The sequence below is a fragment of the Terrapene carolina genome, unplaced genomic scaffold, assembly GCF_002925995.2.
Source record: "Terrapene carolina triunguis isolate 2854851 unplaced genomic scaffold, T_m_triunguis-2.0 Scaffold406, whole genome shotgun sequence".
NCBI lineage: Eukaryota > Metazoa > Chordata > Testudines > Emydidae > Terrapene > Terrapene triunguis.
The window spans coordinates 3,132,605-3,159,181 of NW_020664757.1; the positions used below are offsets into that span (position 1 = coordinate 3,132,605).

Below are 26,577 nucleotides of genomic sequence, written 5' to 3' on the forward strand. Positions count from 1 at the left end.
CCCAAAGTTCACATCACCTCTAGATACAGCCCCACATTCACTCAGCATTATGCTATTGTGGAAGCAAGACCTACCGATGTCCACAATAGGAACATTCCTTACAGAGAATGAGCAGCTTGAGCTCTAGTAGAAGACTCAATAATCCTAGGGGGTGGACTTGCATTTGCCAGTTCGTAACAAATTTTGTTGCACAGAGAGATCCAGTTATAGATTCTGTGAGGCACAACAGTCTGACTGTTCATTGTCTCTGCATATACAAGAAAAAGCCCGAGAGACATTTTGAACTGTTTCATTCTATCTATGTAAAAGGAAAGTGCCCTATAGACCTCTAAAGAATGCAGTCTCTTGTCACCCTTGTGAGTTTGGGATTTCAGGAAAACACATCAGCAGATTAATGACCTGATTCAAGTGAAAATCGAAAACCACCTTCGGTAAGAATCTGGAACGGACCTTTAATGAGACATTAGCTTTATGGAAGAAACTATATAAATGTCCTGCCATCAGGTACAGTAACTCCCCTAATCTCCTTGCTAATGCTATTGCCAACAAAAATGCTGTCTTTGCTGATAAGTGAAATAGACAAAGGTGGAATCATAAGACCTGCTGTGGCGGGGCAGTGCCCTACCCCCTGAGAAAAAGGCTGGAACAGACCTTTCAGGCTGCGCAGGCCCGCAGCCAATCAACAGAGGCCTGTTAGGAGCCAATTAGGGCAGGGCAGAGGCAGCCAATCAGGGCTGGGTTAAGCCTTATATAAAGGCTGCCTAGCAGGTGGAAAGGCAGTCTCTCCCTGACTGCCAAGGGAGGAGGACTGGCTCCTAGGCTGAAAGGTAGCACTTTGGACAGAGCAGTGCTGGGGAAGGGCAGAAGGAGCTGGGGAGCTCCAGCCAAGGAAAACCCCAGGCTGCAGGCCTTGTTACAAAGGGCTGAGCGGATGCACAGGGCTGAAGGGGAAGCGGCCCAGGGACAAAAGTCTGACAAGGGGAGAGAAAGAGGGCAGGGAGGCTGCTGCTAGAGGGTCCTGGGTTGGGACCCAGAGTAGCGGGTGGGCCTGGGTCCCCCTCTTCCCCCTTGTACTACACCTGGCTGAGGAGGAGCGTAGCCTGATACAGACTGTGACTGGCCCCTGTGACAAAAAGGCTAGACTCTGAGGCTGCAGCTGGCCACTAGAACAGGTGCAGACGGAGGTCTTCTGATAACACCAGACCCCCGGAAGGGGGTGAGACCAGAGCAGTGGGCACTGCTGGAGGGCAGTGTCCTGAAGAGGCCGCCGCCGAGCGGGGAGCAACGCGGGTCCGGACACCAACAGGGGAGCAGATGACGGATGGGACACCAACAGCAGAGGGCGCCCCACAGACGACAGAGCTAATTCCCAGACGTGCCAGCGGGAGGCGCTGCGGTGGTGAGTCCCAACCCCGTCACACCTGCCAGGACTAAATTAAGCTCCCAGGAAGGGATTGGTTTTCTTACTGGGGGATAAACCCATATCAGACCTTTTAAAAATCTTGCTACCATAGGATGGGAAAAAACAGAATGTCCATGAATAAGAGAGTGAATAGCAAAGATGGCTGCTAAGTGAACCTTCACCAAACTAATTTACAGGACTGAATTTTTTGAATTCCAGGAATTATTCTAACGTGTCTAGGACCTGAGCTGTGGAAGGAGATAACTGATGATGATGAGCCCATATCGAAAATCTCTTCCATTTAGCCTGGTAAGTATTCCTAGTAGAGTCTTTCCTACTTTCACTGAGAATGTTCTGTACATAGCCGAACAGACTTTCTGATGAGTTAACCATTCAATGTCCATGTTGTGATGTGCAGAGTGCAAGGAGACTTGACCATGACTCAGAGATTATGCCTCAGAGTAACAGTAAGGTGTTGGGAGGTTGAATGGATGAGGTTTGAAGGTCTAAGTACCAAAACTGTGTTGGCCACACCAGGGCTATTAATATGATACAGGCTACTTCCTGTTTGAATTTTCTGATGGTTCTGGGAATCAGCGGGATTGGAGAAAATACATATAGACATTCTAAACACCATGAAATCAGGAATGCATTGGAAATTGACCCTGAACTCTGTCTTCCTTTGCCACAGAAACAATGACACTTCTTGTTTTCTTTGATAACAAATGGATCTATGGTGGGAAAACCATATTTGCTGAAAATCATTTGAAACCCCTCATCCTTTAGAGTCCATTTGTGATTGTTGATTAATTTTATGCTGAGGCCATCTGTCAGAACTTTCTGCGCTCTGGGGAGATCAAATGCCTTGAAAGTGACCCGATGACAAATGTAGAAGTTCCAGACACATACCTCCTGACTTAACTGAGTGGATTTTGACCTGCCTTGTTAGTTCAGGTAAAACACTGCAGCCATACTGTGTGTTATAATCTTTATGGTGAGGCCCTTGTTGAATAGTAGGAAGACTTTGCAAGCTCAATAAATGGCTCTCGGCTTTAGGATGTGTAAATGAAGAGCTGACTCCTGAGGTGTCCACAAGCCTTGTGTTTGCACATCATCCAGGTGTGCTCCTCAGCTCAGAGTGGATGTATCTGTTACTAGCATCTTCGATGGAACTGGAGGAGAAAAGGGGATTACCTTGCAGCATACATTACTGGATTCATCCATCAACTTAATGAGGCCAGGACTCAAGATGCAATGTGAACTAACATGTCCATGTGATGTTTTCTCGGCTGATACACAGACTTCAACCACCTTTGCATGCAGCACAGGTGAAGTCTGGCATGCTGAGTCACGTAAATGCAGAAGTCCAGGTGGTCGAGCAACCTGAGGCAAGATCTTGCAGTTGTTCTTGGATAAACCTGCAGATTATTGCATAAATTGAGCCTAGCTGGATGTTTTTTCTGGAGGCAGATAGGCAATCTCCTATTGTGGAGTCCAGAATGGGCCCAATGCACTCTATTCTTTACACAGGACACAGAACTGACTAGTCACTGGTTATTTTCAGGCCAAATCAAGCAAAAAGAAACGGAATTTGAAGGATATTGTCCAAAATTTGCAGACTGGATTGACCCTGAATTAACCAGTCATCCAGATATGGAAAAACGTGGATACCCAGCCTTCTGAGATCAGCAATTATTACTGATTTAAAGGTGATCTAGATGATCCCTCCCCATCCCTGAGTGGAGCTGTCTGTCACTAGAGTCTTAGTATGTAGAGGTGTAAAGAAGGGTACTGCATTGCACACCTGAGGAGGGTCTTTCCACTAGTTTAATGACTTCTTTTGGGATCATAACCATCAAGTCCATAAAGTGTCTGCTGGGTAGACACAGTGATTTCAACCACCCTTACATGGAGTGTAGGTGAAGTTTGGCATGCTAGGTGACATAAGTATATGAGGTCAAGTGTGTTAGAAGTCTGAGACATGCTTTCACTGATGTTCTTGGGTGAACTTGAAGTTGACTGATAAGCCTTGCTGTTGTCTGGGCTCTCCCTTTGGAAGATAAGCTATCACTATCTGCAGTCTAATAGGATTCCTATGAACTCTATCTATGCATCACTGAGTGTGGATTTTTGTCTATTAACTTTGAGACCAAACAAGGCAAAGAACTTTAGAATTACCTGGACTGAGTCAATCACCTGTTGTGAAGCTCTTCCTCGAATCAGTCAGTTGTTGAGGTAAGGATAGATCTGGATTCCTTATCTACCTGGATGAGTTGCCTATACTGCAAGGTACCTGGTGAAAACCCTCGATGCTGCAGATAGCCCAAAGAACAGAGCCCTATTCTGATAGTGGAATGTTCCTAAAGGAATTTGAGGTATTTCTGTGGGTTGGGTGGATAGATATATGGAAGCAGGCATTTTGTAGGCGAAGAGCAGCAAACCAGTCCTGATGATCTAATGAGGGAATTTATGGAGGCTAGAGTCACCATCCTGAATTTGAAACAATGGATGAACATTTTGAGGCACTGAAGGTCCAGGCTAAGCCACAAACCCAATAGTTCTTCTTTGGGATCAGTAAATAATGTGAATCAAAGCATCTTCCCCTGAAATGTAAGGGCACTTCCTCCTCCACAGTTCCCAGCTATAGAAAGGAGTTTACTTGTTTTAACAGTCTCTTGTGAGAAGGATCTCTGAAAAAGGACAGGGAAGGGATGGAAGGGATTGCTTATGATCTCTAGGTCCCACGAGTCTGAGGTAATGCTTGCCCAAACTTCTCAAAAATAAAAATGGTTGTTCCCAAGGGATGGTGTGAGGGTAGAACAAAAAAGATCCTCAAGTTGTTCTAGCAGGATCTCAATGCTGGAGTCAACCCTGGGGCAGCAAAGGAGGTAGAGGGTCATTTACACAGGAATCTCTGTCTCTTCTTCAGTGGCTCTTAGGTCCTCTGTGACTGATTGTAATATTTGACAGAGGAGTGCTGTCGAAAGTATGCTGGCATGGCTGCTTCCTCTTTAGAGTTGGGATGTAGAGTCTCAAAGAATGCAGAGTTGCCCTAGAATTCTTTAGAGGGTGCTTCCTCTGTCTTGATGTTGAAAAGTTCATTATTCTCAAATGTGAGGTCCTCGATTGTTGCCTGGATCTGCCTGGGAATCCCTGAGGACTGAAGCTATGACAATAGAGAAGTACATAAAGTCAGATGACCTTCTGCCATTGTATATTTCATCTCCGCTTGCTACTCTTTGGATAGTCGTCTATAAATCGAGACATTGTCTCAATTAAAAAAAAATCTTATTTTGAGAGGGCATAATAGTTAGCCATACCTCTGGAGCATAGTTGATGAATACAGCTTAAGGCTAAAGAGTTTCAATTTCTTTGGGTCCTTTTTGCTCATTGTGGACTTGGGAGGGCTAGATGTTTTGATCTCTCTTGTATTGCTACCACTATGAGAGAACTTGCTCTTGAATGTCTAGAAATACTCAGATCATTTATCAGGGACTCAGTACCTCCTGTCAGCTCTTTTTGACATGACAGGGATGTATGCCTAAGCTTTTTACCATGTGTTTCATCAGGTCCTGGAATTCCTTAAACTCACCAGCTGAGGGGGGTGGATTCACTGCCTTGTCAGGGGACAGTGAGCAAACCATAGCAGAAATTGAATGCTTTCCCCCTGATAGCTGATGTTCTTCTTCACTCTTCTCCCGCCTCTCAAGTATCTGTGGCTGTAATGAGTTACGTGATTTGTCTCTTTGGGGAGGATGATTTAGCCCTAGAGACAGTTGATGAAGCAGGCTTCTTGAAGTCTGGCTGTACACCTGAGGGTGTCAAACAAACCATGACTGGAATGGGTAGAAATATTGAGTTGGAGGTCACATGGGAAGTACCAGATAGGGTGACCCCCATGAAGCCCAGACCTTTTTTTACTACACCTAGTCTAGTGTCCCCACTGGAGTATTAAGCTCTGGTGTTATGGCAACAATTTTTCTGCTGCACCTGTGGTGATCATAAAAAGTTCTCCCTCTTCTCCCCCAAAGTCTCTTTTAAAGGGCTCCAAAAAGGCGATGAGTGGAATAATCTATCCTTTCATTATTTTGTCCATCAATTAGGCCTAATTTTGATACACCAATATTGACTTATTGAATTTTGATTTTTTACTTCTCTTATTTACCAGTCATAATTTTAACACAGTCCTTGATTGGTAATAGTAGACCCTTTTTGTTTAAATTAAATTTAGTTTTTTGTATCCTTTTTAACTCGTTAAAAATAGTTTTATATAACAAATTACTGTAACAATTTTTGAACCTTTACCCAATTTTTATCAGTTAGGCTAACAATTAAAGTAGGCCTGCTAGGACCCAATTATTACACCACCTCCTCTAAGAGAGGGACAGGTCTCTCATGTGTACTGTCTCTGTATAGGAAAGGTCACTACCAGGGATACCACTCTGACCTGCAGTATCAGTGGCTACAAAGTTGGCGGTTTAGCTATCGCCTCTCTTTATTTTTTTTGAAGAGAGGGGACTCCAGTACAGAGTCCACCAATAAATTACTCAGCACTGAAATAGTCGGTACCATTGATGCAGTTGGTACTGAGGTGGAAGATACTGGGACTACAATTACAGAGGCACTTGTAATGAGGCTCTGAGTACCAAGGCAGTTAGCGCCATGGTCTGTACCGAAGGGTTGATATTGAAGGCAGCAGTTTGCTGATTTAGAGGGTGCCAAACGTGCTGTCTTGAAAGTCAGTACTGGGTCACTGGCATGGGTCTTGTCAGGCTTATGGCTGTTGGATAAATGAGCCCAAGAAAAGTCATGCAGCTGATGACTCTTCTGTTTCTTGCCAGGTAATGGGAATGGCAATCTGTGCCTGATGTTCATCTTTGGATTGGTGCTTCTTTCTGCTCATCAGACACTGATACCAGTGTAGTGTGACTGAATGGTTCTTGTGAGTGAATGTAGTTCAGGAGATCAAAATGAATCACGGCTCACCAGCCCACTGTCTGAAGCCTGGCTGTAGCTCTTCTCTCAAAGTCTGAGAAGGCTTGGATCAATTCTCTAGGAGGAAAACTTTCATTTGTGCCTCCATCTTTCTCTGAGTATGCTTGGTGAAAGAGCAACAGATAAAACATCTCTCAAGGATGTATCCTTCTTCAAGAAAAAGAAGGTACTGGAAGGGCCCATTCTTAATGGGCATCCAAGAATCATACGAGTGACAGTAAACCCTGGTGACTTACCTTCTGCCATAATGTTAGTACCCCTGTATGGCTGGGAGTGGTAGGGGTGGTGGGGAGGAAGACCGATATCAAGGCTAATTAAAATGTATCTAATTCCCTCCCCCTCCCGCAGTACGCATTTGTCATAAATATAAAGGGAAGGGTAACCACCTTTCTGTATACAGTACTATAAAATCCCTCCTGGCCAGAGGCACAAAATCCTCTTACCTGTAAAGGGTTAAGAAGCTCAAGTAACCTGGCTGGCACCTGACCCAAAGGACCAATAAGGGGACAAGATACTTTCAAATCTGGCGGGGTGGGGGGGAAGGCTTTGTTCTGTCTGTTCCGTGTGGCTCTTGCCGGAGACAGATCAAGAAAGCAAGCAATCCAACTCCTATAGAATTAGTAAGTACTAGCAACGGAATGCGTTAGATTATCTTTTGTTTTGGCTTGTGATTTTTCTCTGTGCTGAGAGGAAGGTGTATTCCTGTTTTTTCCCCGTTTTTTCTTTTTGTAACTTTAAGGTTTTGCCTAGAGGGAAGTCCTCTGTGTTTTGAATCTGACTGCCCTGTGAGATTATCTTCCATTCTAACTTTACAGAGGTGCTTCTTTTTTCTTTCTAATAAAGTTTCTGGTTTTTTTTTTAGAATCTGATTGGTTTTTTTAGTGTCCTAAAAAACCCAAGGTTGGTCTGTGCTCATCTTGTTTATTCTCAAGCCTCCCCAGGAAAGGGGGCATAGGGCTTGGAGCCCTATCTCCCCCCCAATATCCCCCCAACTGGCCCTCCCTAAATGTTTGTTTGAATCACTTGGTGGTGGCAGCGTTTACCTACTCCAAGGTACAAGGGAGAATTTGTGCCTTGTGGAAGTTTTAACCTAAGCTGGTAGAAATAAGCTTAGGGGGTCTTTCATGCGGGTCCCCACATCTGTACCCTAAAGTTCAGAGTGGGGAGGGAACCCTGACAGCATGAAAAAGAGAAACTACACAATTACATACAAGGCTAAGTAAATCACATAGTGTGCAGAATATGTGCAGACTGCAGGGCTTCTGCGGAACTGCCATGAGTGTTAAGAAAGAACTGAGAGAAATTTGGACCAGCTTTGCCCTTTATGCCCCAGGTGTAAGAGGGAAGGGATGTGATGACACCTAAGCTAGAGAAGCAGCCCCAGTACACACAACTGGCCAAAAGAATCCCATCTTGCATGCATAGGGTACACGTGAACCAAGAGGGGAATCTGTAAAGACAATCATTCTAAAAAGAAACATAGTGACTTCAGCACTTTAGTGGGGATGTGAACAAATGCTTGGACTCCTTCCAAGATGCTATTCTTGATAAATCAATATTCCAGACAAAGGGAATACATGGATTCCCAATCTGGAGATGGACATTTATCACTGTTAAGTTCTTGGCAAATATATGGTACACCTATGTCAGCTCAAAAGACAACACTTTGAATTGAAAATGGTGGTCCTGTTAAAAATCTGATACCTCTTAACACTTGGATGTGCCTCTATGAGCAAGTAAATGGCCATCAAGCCCAGAGCATGTAACTAGTTTTGCTATTTGCAGGTGAATTCAAACCACAAGCTGTACCACATCCCTTTGAAAAAGTAGTATAAGATGGGCCTAATATCAGAGCTTGCAATTCTCCTATCCTAAGTGCAGAGGTGATTGCCCATAAGAAAGCCGTTTTCATGAAAAGGTGGTATAAGGAACATGATGCTACTGATCTGAATGGGAGTCCAATGAACCCAGTCAACACTACATTGAGATCCTATCCTGACGGGAGGAAATACGTATATCAACACTTTGAGGAATCTAGACACTGTAGGGTATAATAATACAGTGTGGTTATGTATTGGAGGATGATAAGCAGATATAGCCACTACATGTACTCTTGTAGAGCTAACCGAAAGTCCAAAGCACTGTAAAAGATAAAGTAATCCAAAATAAAGGGAATGTCAGCTTAAAATGGAGAGAAATGCTATTCCACCTAAACAGTGAAATGCTTCCATTTGGAACTGCAAGTGAGTCTTCTGGAATCATTCCTGCTATGGATCAGGATGTTTTGGACGTCTTTGGAACATGACTTCTCAATGTCAGTTAGGCAGCTGGCATCCAGGCTGTATGGTGCAGAGACTTTGTATCTGGATGAAAGGTTCTTCCTCATGGTTTTGGGAGATTATGCCCGAATCCAGAGGCCCCGTTTTTGGGGGTTGTACCAAGAGTCTTAACAGGTCTTTGAACCAAAATTGCCTGGGCCTCACTGGGCTATCAATAGTAACTTTGCTGCATCCTGTCTGAACTTTCTCTGTGTTCTCAGAATTAAAGGAACTGGTTGTAGGTGTACAGCTGAGCCTGGGAATAAGAGATAAGGAAAGCATCAGATAGCAATCCTGGGCTCAGACTCCCTCTAAAGCAAAAGATGCAGCATTTTCTGTTTGATTTTGTGGCAAACAAGTCTATAATTGAGTGACTCCATTTAATATATAATATATGGAGATATACCTATCTCATAGAACTGGAAGGGACCCCGAAAGGTCATTGAGTCCAGCACCCTGCCTTCACTAGCAGGACCAAGTTCTGATTTTTGCCCCAGATCCCTAAGTGGCCCCCTCAAAGACTGAACTCATAACCCTGGGTTTAGCAGGTCAATGCTCAAACCCCTGAGCTATCCCTCCCCCAAAAAGATTGAAAGATTTGAAAAACTGAGTCCTTAATAGACCATTTATGGTCAAAAGAAAAGTGTCTGTTCAACTGATCCTCTAAGATGTTCACTGATCCTGGTAGATGAATGGCTGTCAAGGTAATCTGAAACCTGATGCACCAGCTCCATAGGTGAACAAGTTCTTGGCACAGTTGAGAAGGTCTGTCTCCTCCTCATCAGTTAATATAGAACATTACTATAGTGTTATCTGTCATCACTTGTATTGTTTTGCCTTGTATTAAAAGTGGGAACATCACACATGCTATACAGATTGCTCTCAGTTCTAAGGCATTTATGAAGCTGAGACCTGTTTATTGACCATAGTTCCTGGGTCTAAGGGTGATTCTAGTATGCTCCCTATGAGAGGTTGGAAGCATTCATTACTAACATCACTGTGGGCAGAGGGGGAGAAAATGGAACACCTCTGCATACTTGGACTGGTTACTGCCAGCGGTTTAGTGATGATAGGACCTGCTGTGGAATCTGCACTGCCATATCTAGATGGTGTTTGCTTGGTAGGTAGATGACTACAACCAGCCTTGCATAAAGCAAAGGTGATGTCTAGCATGAGGAGTGATGAATGTGCATGAAATGACCTAGTATTTTTAGACACATTCTTACTGCTGTCTGAGAATTATTAGTAAATTATTTATAAGATCTTCCATGATTTTGAACCTACTACGAGGTACGCTGCTGTGGAATCCAGAAGTGCTCCTATAAATTCTGTCTTCTGGGATGATACTAAAGATGAATTCTCTTTGTTTACCTGGAGACCCAACTTAGTAAAGATTTGAAGGATGTAATGTATATTATCTGTGGATTTGTTGAGAAGAGGATCCTCAAATGAACCAGTCACTGAGGTAAGAGTAAAGGCTAATGAGTTGTCTTCTTAGGCCTGGTCTACACCACACAGTTAGGTCGACATAATCTGCCTTACATTGACCTAGTGTACACACTACAGCCTTGTCCCACTGATGTAAGTGCCCTACTACATCGACATAACAACTCTACCTCATGTGAGGCATAGGACTTATGTTGATGTACTTAGGGAGACAGTGTCTGTATAGACACTGAGTTACTTACATTGACTGTTGGCTGTTTTGTCCATTTCAGGGCTCCATGCTGGAGCCCTGAAATGGACAAGAAAGCTGGGCAGCTAGAGCCTGGCTGTGCCCACCCGGCTCTCCAGTCCCTGATCAAGGAGCCAAGTAGCCCAGGTAGCTGCCCCCACTCCCAGTGGGGAGGTGAGAAGCCCAGGCAGCTGCTCCCTGTTCCCGGCAGGAAATGGGGAGGCAAGAGACTTGGGGGGCAGCTGGGCCCCCAGTGAGGCGCTTCACAGAGCTAAGAGTTCTGGCTCTCAGCCCCCCACACTGCCCCTCTTCAGTTGGTGGAAGCGCTCCTGGTGAGGACACACACCACCAACAGAAGGAGGATAGCGTGGACCTCTGTACTTACTGCGGTGGCTGTAGGTCAACCTAACATAGGTAGACCTAAGTCTGTAGTGTAGACATGCCCTTAGAAATGCTATCACCAGTACAAGATATTTTGTGAAAACCTTTGAGGCTGCTGACAAATCAAATAGCAGAACTCTGTACTGAAGATGTTTTGTCCCCACTACAAATCTAAGATATTTTCTGTGAGCATAGTGGATTGAAATATAGAAATACAAATCCTGATGATCAAGAGCAACATTTAGCAGCAAGTTAGTGCACTGTACATTCACATCCTGGTTTTCCACACACTAAATCACCACATAGACAAGCCCTGAGAAGTAACTAGGGATGCTCTCCCTATTCTGGTCAGAGATTGATGAGGAAAATGAGTATTCCTGCAAGGGAGGAGCAATTAGCTAAATAGTAATAAAAATGCCTAAATCGCACCAGTCCAAATTATGAGTAAAAGTGCAGATCTAATTGTCTATGTCAAATCTGAGTATATCAGCTTTCTGGAGGTGTCAAGAAAGAATGGAATCCATTGGCCAAAAGAATTTGTAGGTGGCTGGCTGTGTTCCTGTTGTGGCAAAATGGCCAATGTTGGTATGGTGGGTCCCGTGCTTTCCTTGGTGGAGGGGCTAGGACACCACCCCTTGCCCCTGCTCTTGGGGTGCCTAGTGGCCCGGGAAGGTGGTCCTTGACGTTGGGGGAGGGAGTCTCCCTGCCCTGCTGGGGCAGGGTCTCCATTCCTCCAGTTCTCTGGTCTTTCAATTCTCAGCAACACACTTCCAAACTCCAGTCCTCAATCCCTCCTTGCACCACCCTGTCTGCCTGAAGCAGGGTTTTTTATTAGGTTCCTGACAGTGCCTTAATTGACTACAGGTGCTCCAATTAACCTGTAGTAATCTTCCATGTTCTACAGGGAACGACAAGTTAATTAGCCTACAGTTTATATGTCTCCCCTCTCCCACTGTTCCCTGGCCCTGCCGTATCACACTGTTTAAAATTGTTATTTTTGTTGCTGGGATTTTATTGTCTTGTTAATTATGTATTAGGGAGCCCAGAGCCTTGTATACTTGACTTTTTTAAAACACTGAATTCTAAATAAATAAATACTCCTCAGGCAACTCCGCAACCACTACTGCAGCCTCAGGGCCCCACTGTTTCCATTCATCCCCCATCATAAAATCCCACCCAACTGTCACTGGTACAAGCTCTATGTAGCCAAGCCTTCCATCAGTGAAGCAGAACTATTAAACTGAGTATAGGGCTCTCCACATCTATGCGGGCTTTGTTCCAATGTGTCAACTATCTACTTTTTCCCCAGGGATGAATTCCCGTTTCTGGCATAGCTGCTTCCCTGGTCCCTGGAGGGATGTGTAAATGGCAATCCCTGGAAACACTAAAATGAATTATAACAAATATGTACTGTTTGTAGTTAGAATAGACTCACGAATGAGTCTTTTGATAATGCATCTCGATTTGTCTCGTATACTTTTCCCTTAGTAATCTGGGACTGAATTCAGAGTTCCTGAAAAGTAGGTATTAATGCACACAATCTTAAACCAGGCATAATCTAGGTAAGTTAAATACTATGCAAGCTTCCCAACACATCTCTTTCATCGTACTACACTCTTGATCTGCAAAACCCCTGCTTTTCCAGTTCAGGGCCTCTCTTGAACAGAGAATGCCAATCATGTTACATGGAAAGTGGTTTCATAATGTTTACAAATGGGTTCATCCATCTGTTTTAGCAGTAACAGGATGAGATCCTAATATAGTATAACCCTATGAGAGAAAACAAATCCATCCTAGTTTCCTACAGTTAGATTAGAATACAATAGAATTTACATAATGCATTTGCCAAGCACAGCGATTGATAACATTTCTGGTACACGTATGTCATATAGTATTTTGTCAGAGACATTGTCAGGATCACACTGGCACGTAAGTCAGTGGGAACAACTAGGGAAGATGAATAACACTCAGCAGCGGCAGTTTGAATCCCCTTCCTCAAGGCTTTCTTTTGCTGATTTATAAACAAAGGATTACAAATAAATAAAAACAAAAATAATCCATTCAGAACAACGAACCTCACTGCTTGTCAGAGATGTTTCCAGCTTCTTTCACACCATTCTCCTAGCCACCACCACAGTCACTTCCTCTTTAACTTAATATACCCCACCTTTGATTACCCATGTTACAGGAAGGGGTCTGCATTAACCCCTCAAACACTGGGACTTATACCTTTCTACCTTATCACAGGTGTTTCCTACCCAGAAATATACAGTATGTGCATCTTAATCCTTAGACAACTACTGGGGACTGGTAGGCAAAGGGCACTATTTGAAGGAGGATTGTGAGCAGATGGGCAGAAATGGTAATATTCTAAGGATCAGAAAAGGTGTCCAAGCAGCTGAGAAATGGAACAGGTTGGGTGAAGATTCCTGCTCTAATGACAGGAAACCCTCCTCAATCCTTGGCTTATTTTCTTCATGTGACACACACCTTACTGCTTCCATTTCCCAGCCCCAACAACAGCTGGCAGCAAGATGCTTATCAGGAGAAAAAAGGGTACAGCAGTTGATAGGAGACTTTGGTGCACCTGTTTGGCAGGAGAGGAGGGAGAAGGAAAGATGAAAAACTGAGGATGAGCTTAATCTCTTATTGTTCCTCAAATGCAATTTATTCATATAAACTAAAAATCTTCCTCAGTGCTTTAAGGGTTAAATTAATCAAAATCTCACAACTGTGAATTCTCATAAGAACCAGGAATTCTTTATTTAAACATTATTTCAAGAACTCAAGATCATAAAACTTGAAGTGTTTCCTAAGTAGTGAAATAAAATCTATGTTTGGGACATATCTGGTTTGAACTCCCACACAAATGAGGGTTTCTTAGATGTTTAAAGCCACCTCTTTGCTTACACAATACTACATACAATTTTCTGATTAGTGTGAAAAAAATTGTTTGAGGTATTTTAAATGAAATTTGTTGGCTATTCATTCTTTTAGAACTTCCATTTGCTGATATGATTTCCCCCGAACTATCTGATCTATTACCTGGAAAATACGTTGTAAGGATTGTAAGGAAGGTTGAGGCAGAACCAACAGACAAAAGTGTGTGAGAAGACGTGGGCTAATCTCATTTCTTCCACCACTTGGAGGGGCACAGTCTGCAACCAGTGAGACATCCTGGATATTCTGTAAGAAACAGAGTGGGAGAAAATTGAAAGGCAGCAACTGAATCAGCATTTCAAAACAAAATAAATTTTAGAGCTCCTATGCTATTGCAAGGATTTCCACTTCAAGGTCTCCATCTTGCTCCAAATGTAAATATAGTTAGAAAATGAGCAAAATTAATCCCCAATATAAATATATAAATCCAGTGACTTGAGCAACGATAGCAGGAAAGAGTTACTCAGAGCTACAATTTATATATATATATATTTGGGCTGTTGATTAATCACAGTTAACTCACATGATTAACTCAAAAAAATTAATCGCAATTAATCGCACTGTTAACAATAGAATACCAATTGAAATGTATTAAATCTTTTGGATGTTTTTCTACATTTTCAAATATATTGATTTAAATTACAACACAGAATACAAAGTGTACAGTGCTCATTTTGTATTATTTTTATTACAAATATTTGCACTGTAAAAATCATAAAAGAAATAGTACTTTTCAATTCACCTCAAACAAGTACCATAAAAAAATCTCTTTATCGTGAAAGTGCAACTTACAAATGTAGATTTTTTTTGTTACATAACTGCACTCAAAACCAAAACAATGTAAAACTGTAGAGTCTACAAGTCCACTCAGTCCTACTTCTTGTTCAGCCAATCGCTAAGAGAAACAAGTTTGTTTACATTTACAGGAGATAATGCTGCTCACTTCTTATTTACAATGTCACCTAAAAGAGAGAACAGATGTTCACATGGCACTTTTGTAGCTGGCATTGCAAGGTGTTTTTGTGCCAGATATGCTAAACATTCGTACACCCCTTGATGCTTTGGCCACCATTCCAGAGGACATGCTTCCATGCTGATGACGCTCGTTAAAAAAATAATGCGTTAATTACATTTGTGACTGAACAACTTGGGGGAGAATTGTATGTCTCCTGCTCTCTGTTTTACCCGCATTCTGCCATATATTTCATATTACAGCAGTCTCGGATGATGACCCAGCATGTGGTTCATTTTAAGAACACTTTCACTGCGGATTTGACAAAACACAAAGAAGGTACCAATGTCAGATTTCTAAAGATAGCTACAGCACTCGACCCATGATTTAAGAATCTGAAGTGCCTTCCAAAATCTGAGAGGGACAGGGTGTGGAGCATGCTTTCAGAAGTCTTAAAAGAGCAACACTCCGATGTGGAAACTACAGAACCTGAACCACCAAAAGAGAAAATGAACCTTCTGCTGGTGGCATCTGACTCAGATGATGAAAATGAGCATGCGTTGGTCTGCACTGCTTTGGATCGTTATCGAGCAGAACCCATCATCAGCATAGACATATGTCCTCTGGAATGGTGGCTGAAGCTGAAGGGATGTATGAATCTTTAGCGCATCTGGCACATAAATATCTTGCAACACTGGCTACAACAATGCTATGCGAACATCTGTTCTCACTTTCAGATGACAATGTAAACAAGAAGCAGGCAGCATTATCTCCTGCAAATGTAAACAAACTTGTTTGTCTGAGCGATTGGCTGAACAAGAAATAGGACTGAGTGGACTTGTAGGTTTTAAAGTTTTACATTGTTTTATTTTTGAATGCAATTATTTTTTGTACATAACTCTACATTTATAAGTTCAACTTTCATGATAAAGAGATTGCACTACAGTACTTGTATTAAGTGAATTGAAAAATAGTATATTTTATTTTTACAATGCAAATATAATATATAATAAAATATAAAGTGAGCACTGTACACTTTGTATTCCGTGTTGTAATTGAAATAAATATATTTGAAAAATGTGGAAAACATCAAAAATATTTATATAAATGGTATTTTATTATTGTTTAACAGCGCAATTAATCATGATTAATTTTTTTAATGGTGTAATGAATCATGATTAATTTTTTTAATTGCTTGACAGCCCTATATATATATTCAATATTTGTGTGTGTGTATGTATGTATATGTGTGTGTGTATATATATATGGGCTTAAACTGCAGCAAGGGAGGTCTAGGTTGGACATTAGGAAAAAGTTCCTAACTGTCAGGGTGGTTAAACACTGGAATAAATTGCCTAGGGAGGTTGTGGAATCTCCATCTCTGGAGATATTTAAGAGTAGATTAGATAAATGTCTATCAGGGATGGTCTAGACAGTATTTGGTCCTGCCATGCGGGCAGGGGACTGGACTCGATGACCTCTCGAGGTCCCTTCCAGTCCTAGAATCTATGAATCTATTAATATATATATACATACATACACATATATATATACACACACACACACACACACACACACACATATACATACATACACACACACAAATATTGAGTTCTCTTTCTCTGGTTTATCAATGACAGGTGAGTAATTTGACGAACTTAAGATGTATAACCTGCAGATTAAATAATAAATTGGAAACATTCAGTCAAAACTATCACTGAAGAGAAGTCTTATTTTGTTTGGGTACTTTTAGGACTAAGAAAACTTTTTACCTAATTCAGAATCCACAGAAACAACATGGATTTCAAAGTCTGATTTGAATTTAAATGTATGTGGTCTGCTTAGGAGTGTGAAAAAAGACGCAAAGAGGGACAGAGATAAATTCTAATGAAAAATGGTGAAGAAAGACAGAGAATAGGACGACTGAAAAGCAAACATGAGTATGTAGGGAAAAGAAGCAGAAAGGTGAGAGAAAAATTCTAAACAAGGAGTAATCTATATCACTCTTGCAATATTCCTATAAAAACACATAGCTCAGGTAAAAATCCCGTAGCCCAATGAAGTCACATGTCTTGCTGTTAATAAGATTCCATGTCTATATGTGCCCCCAACCCATGAAAGAATCAATTTTTTGCCTCCTCATACCACTCAATACTCTCCCCTTCACCTTTTGGGTCAGTTCTTCTCTTCTGAGAAATGTTTCTTAGTGTGGAGGCCGCTCCTACTTCCAACCCGTTTCAGAGAGAGAGAGAGAGAGAGAGAGAGCGCGCTGGGGGAGCAGGGAGAGAAGGGGATGGGAGATATTGAGTTCACTCCCTATGTGCTAGGAATGAAGAAAGCCCTGAGTGGGTAAAACTGTAGTGGGCAGGGGAGGCGGAGACAGAAGAAGCATGAGACGGACAAGTTGATTGAGGCTGGAGGAGGTGAGTTTCTTTGGTTTCTTCCTTGAGATAAGAGGAGACAAAGAGATGCAAGAATGATGCTGGTGGCTAGGCATTGAGAATAGCCCAAGTTTCAAACTTAGGAAAGGGGAAGGAGGCTTGTTGGAGGAAAAGCTGTTATCATGGACAAACAACTGGTCTCTCAAAATATTGTGCTCTCCCAAGTCAGAAATAATCTGACATCTGGTGAATGGGATTCTCGTATCTGGTGAGTGGGCTGATCTACCTAGAGAAGAAGCCAATTCTGAACCTGCACAAATACATATGCAAATCTCATGTGTGTGTACAAATTGGCCTTACTACGGTTGCCAGCAATGGAAAGACTACACCTATTAGAGAAACTGGAATGCTTTAATGCAAAAAGCAAACTACACATGAAATGTCTCCACACATCTTCACAAGGAAAGCTGTCGGGGAGTACAAAATAAAATTGATGCCATCAAAGAATCCCTTTGGTCGCACAGTACCATGCCTCATCCCTATACCCTTGCTACAGAAAGTCAAAGAAGAATGAAAGAGAATCTCAAAGTTAGATGCTACAGCACATCTGGCACATCCCCCTTGCTAAAGAATCTATACCATTAACTTCATTCATCACCCTGTTTGGAAGGTACTGTTTCAATCAGTTTCCATTTGGCGTAGCTTCAGCACTAGAACATTTCCAGAAAAGAATCTCTAAGATTGTGTCAAGTTTGCCTGTTGTCCTTTGCCATGCAGATGATGTCTTGGTATATGGCAGAGATAAAAATGAACACAATGAGTGATTACATGCAGTTTTGAGGTGCTTCCAACAAGCTGGCCTCACTCTAAGCAAGAAATGTTAATGTGGAAAAGAGCAGGTAAGATTTGTAGGACACATATTTAGCAAACAGGAAATTCAGCAGGATTAAGACAAATTGAAGGCATTGCTTGCCTCATTTGAACCCAACAATATTTCTGCTGTGAGAAGATTCCTGGGCATGACAAATCATTTTGGGAAATTCAAATTTAGTTCATCTAACCAAATTCTTAAGAGTTCTCCTTAATGGTTGCAATATGTGGATCTGGAAGAGCACAAAACAAAATACATTTAATAAAATAAAAGAACTACTGAGATCTCCATCTCTTTTTGCACAATACTCAGTAAACTATCCAACAACAGTAGTAGCAGATGCATCTTCATATGGTTTAGAAGCAGCCTTCACAATAAAGCAGCCAGCAGGAGACCAGAGACCTGTTGCATTTATATCAAGAAGTCTCACAGAAACCAAGCAGCAGAATGCTCAAGTGGAAACCAAAGTTTTAACAGTCACTTGGGCCTACATAACTGTTTGTGTTGGATTTTAACATAAAAAATTATGATTTAAATCACTTGTCAGGAAGACTCAATGTAATCATGGATTTCTACATAAAAGTGCATTCTTGTTGGTTGTTATAACCTTAATACATATTCACAACTCAGAGATAGATGTAGGTTTCATTTTTAGAAGATACACACTCTACATTTTTAAAGTGATTTATTTTGAAAACTTTTCAGATTAGTTTTACAGCTATATCAGAAAATGAATGATTGTTTGGTTATTTCATTTACCAAATGTAATTGAAGCAGATATTTATGAAGCCATTGGGAGGTGAACTATCTCCAATTCAACAGGTTAATCATTAATATTTGAAGGATTTTCTTGCCATGCTGTATTAGGAGGAGAACATCACCAGACAGACATTTAAATTGTTTTATTTAACTAAAACAACAACATTATGTATTATTGATTTTTTTCTTCAACAGCAAACATATAATATTTTAACAAAACAAGCATATGCATTTTTGAATTTAGTTAAACATTCAATCAGGTTTGTTTTTGTTAAAATTGTTTTTAATTAAAATAGTTAAATGAAATATTTAAAAAAATCAACAAAAATTAAATAGACTATGTCAGCCAGGTCAACATGAGAAACTTAAAATATTGGCTTCTGCAGCTAACTCAGTCGTCCTCACCTTCATTTTCCTGTTTGTTCATAATCTGGAAAAGAAAAACAAGCTTTCCTGCTTTTTCAGGTCCCAAACGATTTCTCAATTTGGAATGAATTAGTCCAAAGGAAGAAAATATTCTTTCTACACTAGCAGAAGAAGCTACTGTTGTTAAAAGTGAGATTATCACTTCAACAGTCTCTGAATCCAAGTGCTTAAGTGACTTCCACCAGTTCACTGGTGTGACTTTCTTTAAAACATCATCAGCAAACATGTATTTCTTGAATGCTTCACCCTTAGTTCTGAAGTTTATTATAGTTGGCATTATGGAGGGATGACTGCTAGATGTCCATGTCATAGCCAACTCCTCTTCTTCAGCAGTTAAGGTTTGACCCTGGTACCGAGTATTGAGAATATCTGCAAGAAAAGAGCTGGAGATAGTGCTTGTCCCATTTGTTTTTTTAATGCTTGTAATTTAACTCTGTCATTGCATATTTCTCTTTTTAAGATCTCACTCAGTTCCTTCTAAATTTCAACAGTGTCAGCAATAAAACAGCTATTTCCCTGCATTTTGTTCAAGGCTATAGAAATAGGCTTCAGGGTACTCAGCATGTGTTCAACGTTTCTCTTAAGCCAAATGTTGAGAACTTTGGCTGTGACAGTGCCATCTAATTTTTCACAATTTTGTTCACAAACTGTCATAATATTAGGACAGTTCTTGATATAGTGCTCAAAACAGTCCACTACTGACTTCTATTGCACATCTTGTGGGAGAGTTAGCTTGGTTCTTCTCACTTTTTTCAGAGCAGCTGCTGCAAAGTAGTTGTTACGGAAGTATTTTGCAATTTCAACAACATTAGTCTTTATTTCTGGAACACTGAAGTCTTTGGCTAGGAGGTGCATCAAATGAGCACTGCAACCGTAAGTTATTAGCTTGGGACTCTCTTCACTCTCTTCTAAATAATTTCTTCTCATCTTGGATACATTTGCAGCATTATCTGTGACCAAGCTGTGTACTAGACATTTGAATTTTTTTTCACAGTTTGTTATAGCTTTTACTGCTACTTCTTGTAAGTATTCTGCTGTGCGTGCATTTCCTGATGTATCAATTGTTTCTGTAAGGAAGACATTCCCTTCTTCTGTTGTCACACAAGCACATACAACAGGATCATTGTGGACATTGCTCCGCCCATCAAGACTCAGGTTAATAATTTTACCCTCTAGACCTTTTGCACACTGCTCAATTTCTCTTTCATACACTTTATCCAGCAATTTGCCTGCAACGTCTGCTCTGTTGAGTGGACTGTATCCTGGTCTTAATGACTGAACCATATTAATGAAGTGTGGGTTCTCAATCATACCGAAAGGAGAGCTTGTTGCATAAACAAACCGGGCAATTTTTTCATCAATTACCTCTTTTTGTAATCTGCTGGTTCTTATCACAAACTTATCTATGGTTGTTTCTGGATGATGGAGATTTTTTTTTCCTTTTTGCTACAGGTGATATACTGTGGCTATGTGACATACATGACATGACTGAAACACTATCATTGGCATATAACTCTGAAACTAGAAAATAATGGTGATCTTGAAGGTGGATAGTCTTCAAAATCCTGTATGTTGAGGATGGATTTTCCTAAACAAAATAAGTGAATGCAGTTATTTAATTATTATTACCATCTGCTCATTTAGTATTACTCATTGTATTCACTGACACTCAGTACTACTTTAAAGGTGAAATTGTAAAAGGAAGAGCCGCCTATTTCAGCTATTTATTTTTTATCACAACTGCATCTAAAATGATAGTACCATAGAGTAACAACTATATTTTTTGCTCAAACATGAGAATTCAAGAATAGTCCAGAAGACAGGCAGTCCTTAAGAAAAGTATGAAATAAAAAAATTTACCAACCTGAAGACCCTGCATGTTCAGACATGTTCCTTTCATCATCTTCAACGCAGCTTCCTCCAGAGAAGGAACACTTCTTATGATGTTGTTTCATTTGGGCAACCAGGCCTTGCATTTCTTTGTTGCACTGTTTGCATTTTGCATGCATGCCTGTCTTACCCACAGGTAGAGGAACTTCATTAAAATATTCCCAAACTGGGTCTCTTTTACGGCCTGCTGCCATTATAGGTTTTCCCTTCTAGTGAGAGAATGGTATGGTAGATCTCAAATCAATGAAGGCTACACTCAGAAAGACCTCAAGACTTCTATAATATGCTGCTCAAACAGTTTCACTTTTGTTTCTACTGCCTGCTCCTCCCTTCTCACATTTATCTCCAGACTTCTTCTTATTCAGATCTATTCCACCCCCAACGATCTTCTATTCTTTGAATTTTTTGAAACTTTGCACTTTTAGAGAGAGGTAAGGGATTGACTCTGTGTACACAAATTTGCAGAGGGACAATAGGGTTGAGGTTTGTTATTTCTCACCTGTCTATATTATTTATTTATTTTAAAAACATTTTTGCTGTTAACAAGCATGTTATCTCTGGAGACACAAATCCACAGTTTGAGAACTGCAAAACTAAGCATCTCTGATGGTATCTTCTAGACTGAGCACTGAGTCCCATTGGGTAGATAGAAAGATTAACCGAAATAATCTACACAGAAGCCCCTGGAACCCCATAAAATTGGGTCCCTAATCCATGAACTATTGGAACTCATTTACAAAACTTTTCTTAAACATTACATGACTATATTGTCATACTATAGAATTAGAATTTATAATCCCTATTCCATGATGAGATATCTTTGAGCTATAATGTATCTTAATTAAAACCATCTTTAGATAGGTTTTTTCCTCAAAAAGCATTTTATCAAAAAAATCCAATTTAAATAAAAAACAATCCATTTTTTTAAAATCATTGATTTTTATCCGTCCTGCTAAAGAGCATGGGGTCAAAGGAATCGGCTTCCAACAGACCACTACCATACTGGCAGGACCGAAATTACTTTTACATGGCTGATGGCCTGCTTTTGAACATCAGCACATTCTTCTCTCTTTGGAATTTCAGAAAGAGAAACTCTCCAAAACCCATGAAAGACACCAAAGTATAAACAACTGCAGAGCCTGAGCACAACAATCCCTATGGTGGCCTGCCCTGAGTAGGCAAATTCAGACTTTAATGGAGAGCTGTGAAGTATGTAACAAGGGAGAAAAACAATCACCAGAACCATTACTCTCTACAAAGCTATCTGCTTTTGTCACGGTACGACACAACCCTCTCATAAGCAAACTAGTGAAATGTGGTCTAATGAAATTACTATAAAGTGGGTGCATAACTGGTTGAAAGACTGTAGTCAAAGAATAGTTATCAATGGTTTGTCATCAAACTTGGAGAGCAATTCTAGTAGGGTCCAACAGAGGTCAGTCCTTGGTCTGGTACTATGGAGAATATGCTTATAAAATTTGCAGACAACACCAAACTGGGCGAGGTTGCCAGCACTTTGGATTAGAGTAGAATTAGATTAGAATAGAATTCAAAATGACCTTGACAATTTGGAAAATCGGTCTGAAATCAACAAGATGAAATTCAATAAAGAAAAGTGCACAGTACTTCACTTCAGAAGTAAAAAATCAAATGCACAACTACAAAATGCAGAGAACAGAGTAGGTGGTAGTTTTGCTCTGGAAAAGCCTTCCAAGGGAAGTTGTGGAGTCTCTATCATTGGAGGTTTTTAAGAACATGCTGGACAAACACCTGTCAGGGATGGTTTAGGTTTACTTGGTCCTGCCTCACTGGAGGGGGCTGGACTTGATGATTTCTTGAGGTCTTTTTCAGCCCTACATTGCTATGATTTTTTGAAGGAATTTTGAAAATGAGATGATGAAATAAAAATCTGGCAGCATCTAAACTTCAAGGCTTAGCACTGAACAAAAGCACTACCTGAACTAAGCCAGGGAACAAAATTTGGCTCAAAAGCTCTCAGACATTTGGAACAGTTCAGATTGTAGCAGAAACTCTCAGATCCTGACTAGTGGAGACCCCAAAAGGACTTATTTGGGGGACTTGAGTTCATCTTCAATACTTCACAGGACAACAGAGAATCTAGGACCTGAGCCCTCGCCTTCACAGAGAACTTCACACACATGGGCTGGAAGATTGATCAGGCCCCCTCAGAGACTTGATCTTTAGAATATTGCTCAGGACTATTTAAACTGAATTGATAAGGGACATATAAGTGAAAATAATTTTAAGGAATTCGTTTATTTTGAATTCTAGATAGAGAGACAGACAGACACACACTGGTTGGTTATAATTTAAGTTTTAATCTTTTATTATAAAGAAAGGGAAATGTGGAGTGGTTATGGAGTTCCTGGTCCTCCACAGTTCCACAGTAGACCATGATGAGTTGCATCGGGAGTTTAATAAAGAGAAGGACTTCTTGGGTCAGGGAGTTCTCTAGTTACTGCTTAATGCATGGCACCCTAAGCGTAAGTCCTGACACTACAGAAAGAAGAGACCACAAGACCTGAAAGCAGTGGTGATGAAACAAGGTTCTGAAGAGAGAAAGATCCTCAGGAGAGAGGGCAAGGCCAAAAGGCATTCTGTAAGGGGAGGGGAGATCTATCCAGCTGAAGCAAGGTATGAGCTGAAATGAGATTTTTAAAAATGGTGTATGCATTTTTAATTTCATAAAATGTAATGTGATCTATTTAACTAGAATACAATAAAATCGTATTTTCTAAATAAATTCTAGTTAAAATATTCTTTTAAAATTTTTCTTGCTTCTTAAATCAGAATTAAAAAAAAATTCTAGTCCTTTAGAACAACCAATAACACACATTTACAGCTCTCCCCATCCCTCCTGGAAAACTCATTTAAATATACTCCATTGTTATCAGTAAGCATAATATTATCATAATATTAATATGAAATGGTTAGTAGCCCTTAGATTTAACTTAACTTGCTCTTTGCAGAAGATTAATTAGAACTGATAAAAAATCAGAAATCCATACTGTACCTTCCATGCAAGTTGCTTAGTGTCATAAAAACCTCCTAAATCTAAAAACTGTCTGATTGTTTCAAGTGGTGGCTGGGCACCATACTCCTCTGGTATTGGCATATTCAGATCATCAATAAACATTATCACCTGTGAATAAATATAACTCAGATACGGTTTCTAATGTGGTTATGTTAAACTTAGCTTTACTTATTATTACAGAGCATTAACATGAAGTGACTGTGTTTTAGGCACATAATTATGAACCATCTACATTGTTTTTTTTATCTAAAACACACATTAATTAGTGTACTTGCACAAATGACCTTGCATTTATCAACATTGAATTTCATCTGCCATTTTGTAACTCCCTTTGTAACTCTTTGCAGTCAGCTCTGGACTTAACTATATTGAGTAATTTTGTCTCGTCTGCAAACTTTGCCACCTTACTGTTTACCCCTTTTTCCAGGTCACTTCAGAATATGTTGAACAGCAGTTGTCCCAGTCTATACCCTTGGGAGACCTCATTATTTACCTCTCCACTGTGAAAACTGACCATTTAGTCCTACCCTTTGTTTCCTATCTTTTAACCAGTTATTGATCCACGAGAGGACCTTCCCTCTTATCCCATAACTGCTTATTTTGCTTAAGAGCCTTTGGTGAAAGACCTTGTCAAAGGCTTTCTGAAAGTCCAAGTATATTATATCTGCTGGATCACCCTTTTCCACATGTTTGTTGACCCCCTCCAAGAATTCTAATATATTGGTGAGCCATGATTTCTCTTTATAAAAGCTGTGTTGACTCTTCCCCAACACACTGTGTTCATCTGTGTGTCTGATAATTCTGTCCTTTACTATAGTTCCAACCAATTTGCCTGGGACTGAAGTTGGGTTTACGGGCCTGTAATTGCTAGACGCGCCTCTGGAGCCTTTAAAAAAAAAGTGCTACATTAGTTATCCATTAGTCATCTGGTACAGAGGGTGATTTAAGTGATAGGTTACATACCACAGTTAGTTGTTCTGCAATTTCATATGTGACTTCCTTCAGAACTCTTGAATACCATGTGGTCTTGGTGACTTATTGCTGTTTGATTTATTAATTTGTTCCAAAACTTCCTCTACTGACACCCCAATCTGGGACAGTTCCTCAGATTTGTCACCTAAAAAGAATGGCTTGGGTATGGGAATCTCTTCATATTCTTTGCAGTGAAAACCAATACAAAGAATTAATTTAGATTCTCCACAACAGCCTTGTCTTCTCTGAGTTCTCCTTTAGCACCTCAATTGTCCAGTAGCTCCACTGACAGGCTTTGGCAGGCTTCCTGCTCCTGATTCATTTAAATAAAATTGCTGTTATTTTTTGTGTCTTTTGCTAGTTGTTCTTCAAATTCTTTTTTGGCCTGCCTAACTATACTTTTATACTTGACTTGCCAGAGTTTATGCTCCTTTCTATTTTCCTCAGTAAGATTTAACTTCCAATTTTTAAAAGATATCTTTTTGTCTCTAACTGCGTCTTTTACTCTGTTGTTTAGCCCTGGTGACATTTTTTGGTCTTCTACTTCTTCTTCTTTTTTTTTTTTTTAAATCTGGGGTTTAAAGCCTCTATTATGTTTTTTTTAAATTTCCATGAAGCTTGCAGGCATTTCACTCTTGTAACTGTTCCTTTTAATTTCAATTTAACTAGCCTCCTGTGGAGTTCCCCTTTTTTGAAGTTAAATGCTATTTGTGCTGGTTTCTTTGATATCCCTCCCAAAGATGTTAAATTTAATTACATTATGGTTGCTATTACCTAGTGGTTTAGCTATATTCACCTCTTGGACCAATCCTGTGCTCCACTTAGGCCTAAGTCAAGAACTGCCTCTTCCCTTTTCAGTTCCAGGCCTTGCTGTTTCAATAAATAGTCATATTGAGTGAGATCATCCCTTCCCACAATAAAACCTGCAGGAAGCAGGTCTGGAAAAGGAAGTCACTCCTTCTTCCACAACTGCACAGGGCCAGGCAAACTACATTTGACTTTACAAATAATGAGAGGTTTCACAGCTATGGAAGAACATGCGAGGAGATTAATACTATGTATTTTGTTAGTTCCTATTTGGATTTTTAAAACAGTTATTGTAATGTATTAGATTTGTGGATGGTGTCCAGAGGGGAGGCCAGGGTGGTGGCCAGCAATGGAAACAGCGACAGCTCATTGTCAGAGATTCATTGGCATAGTCAGCTAATTGAGTAGGCTGGCTAGCTGGCTGAAACATCTTGGAAGCTTTGTATTTATTTTTGTAGCTACTATAACATTCATAAATGAATGGGATTGAATAAATAAGGTTATCAATACATTACTTATTAAGAATACCTTATCCCCGAATTCCTGCCATTACATATGAAATACTACACTAGTAATTGAAAAGAAGCACAACAGTAACAGATAAAAACAATAATCCAAACAGCCTAATACACGCATTAGAGAGACAAGGGGGATGAGGTAATGTCTTTCATTGGACCAACTTCTATTGGTGAGAGAGACCAACATGGCTACAACAGTATTTAACAGTAGTTAGACAGAGACACTTTTGAAATA

General features: G+C 40.4%; 1 protein-coding gene across 1 annotated transcript in view; it reads right to left on the reverse strand.

The window, feature by feature from the left end:
* Positions 1-26,577, reverse strand: part of DNAH14 (dynein axonemal heavy chain 14) — a 439,459-nt gene that overhangs the window by 150,688 nt on the left and 262,194 nt on the right. The window contains 2 exon segments of the mRNA XM_029912981.1: positions 13,817-13,957; positions 24,025-24,153. Coding sequence (XP_029768841.1) covers positions 13,817-13,957; positions 24,025-24,153 — 270 coding nt within the window.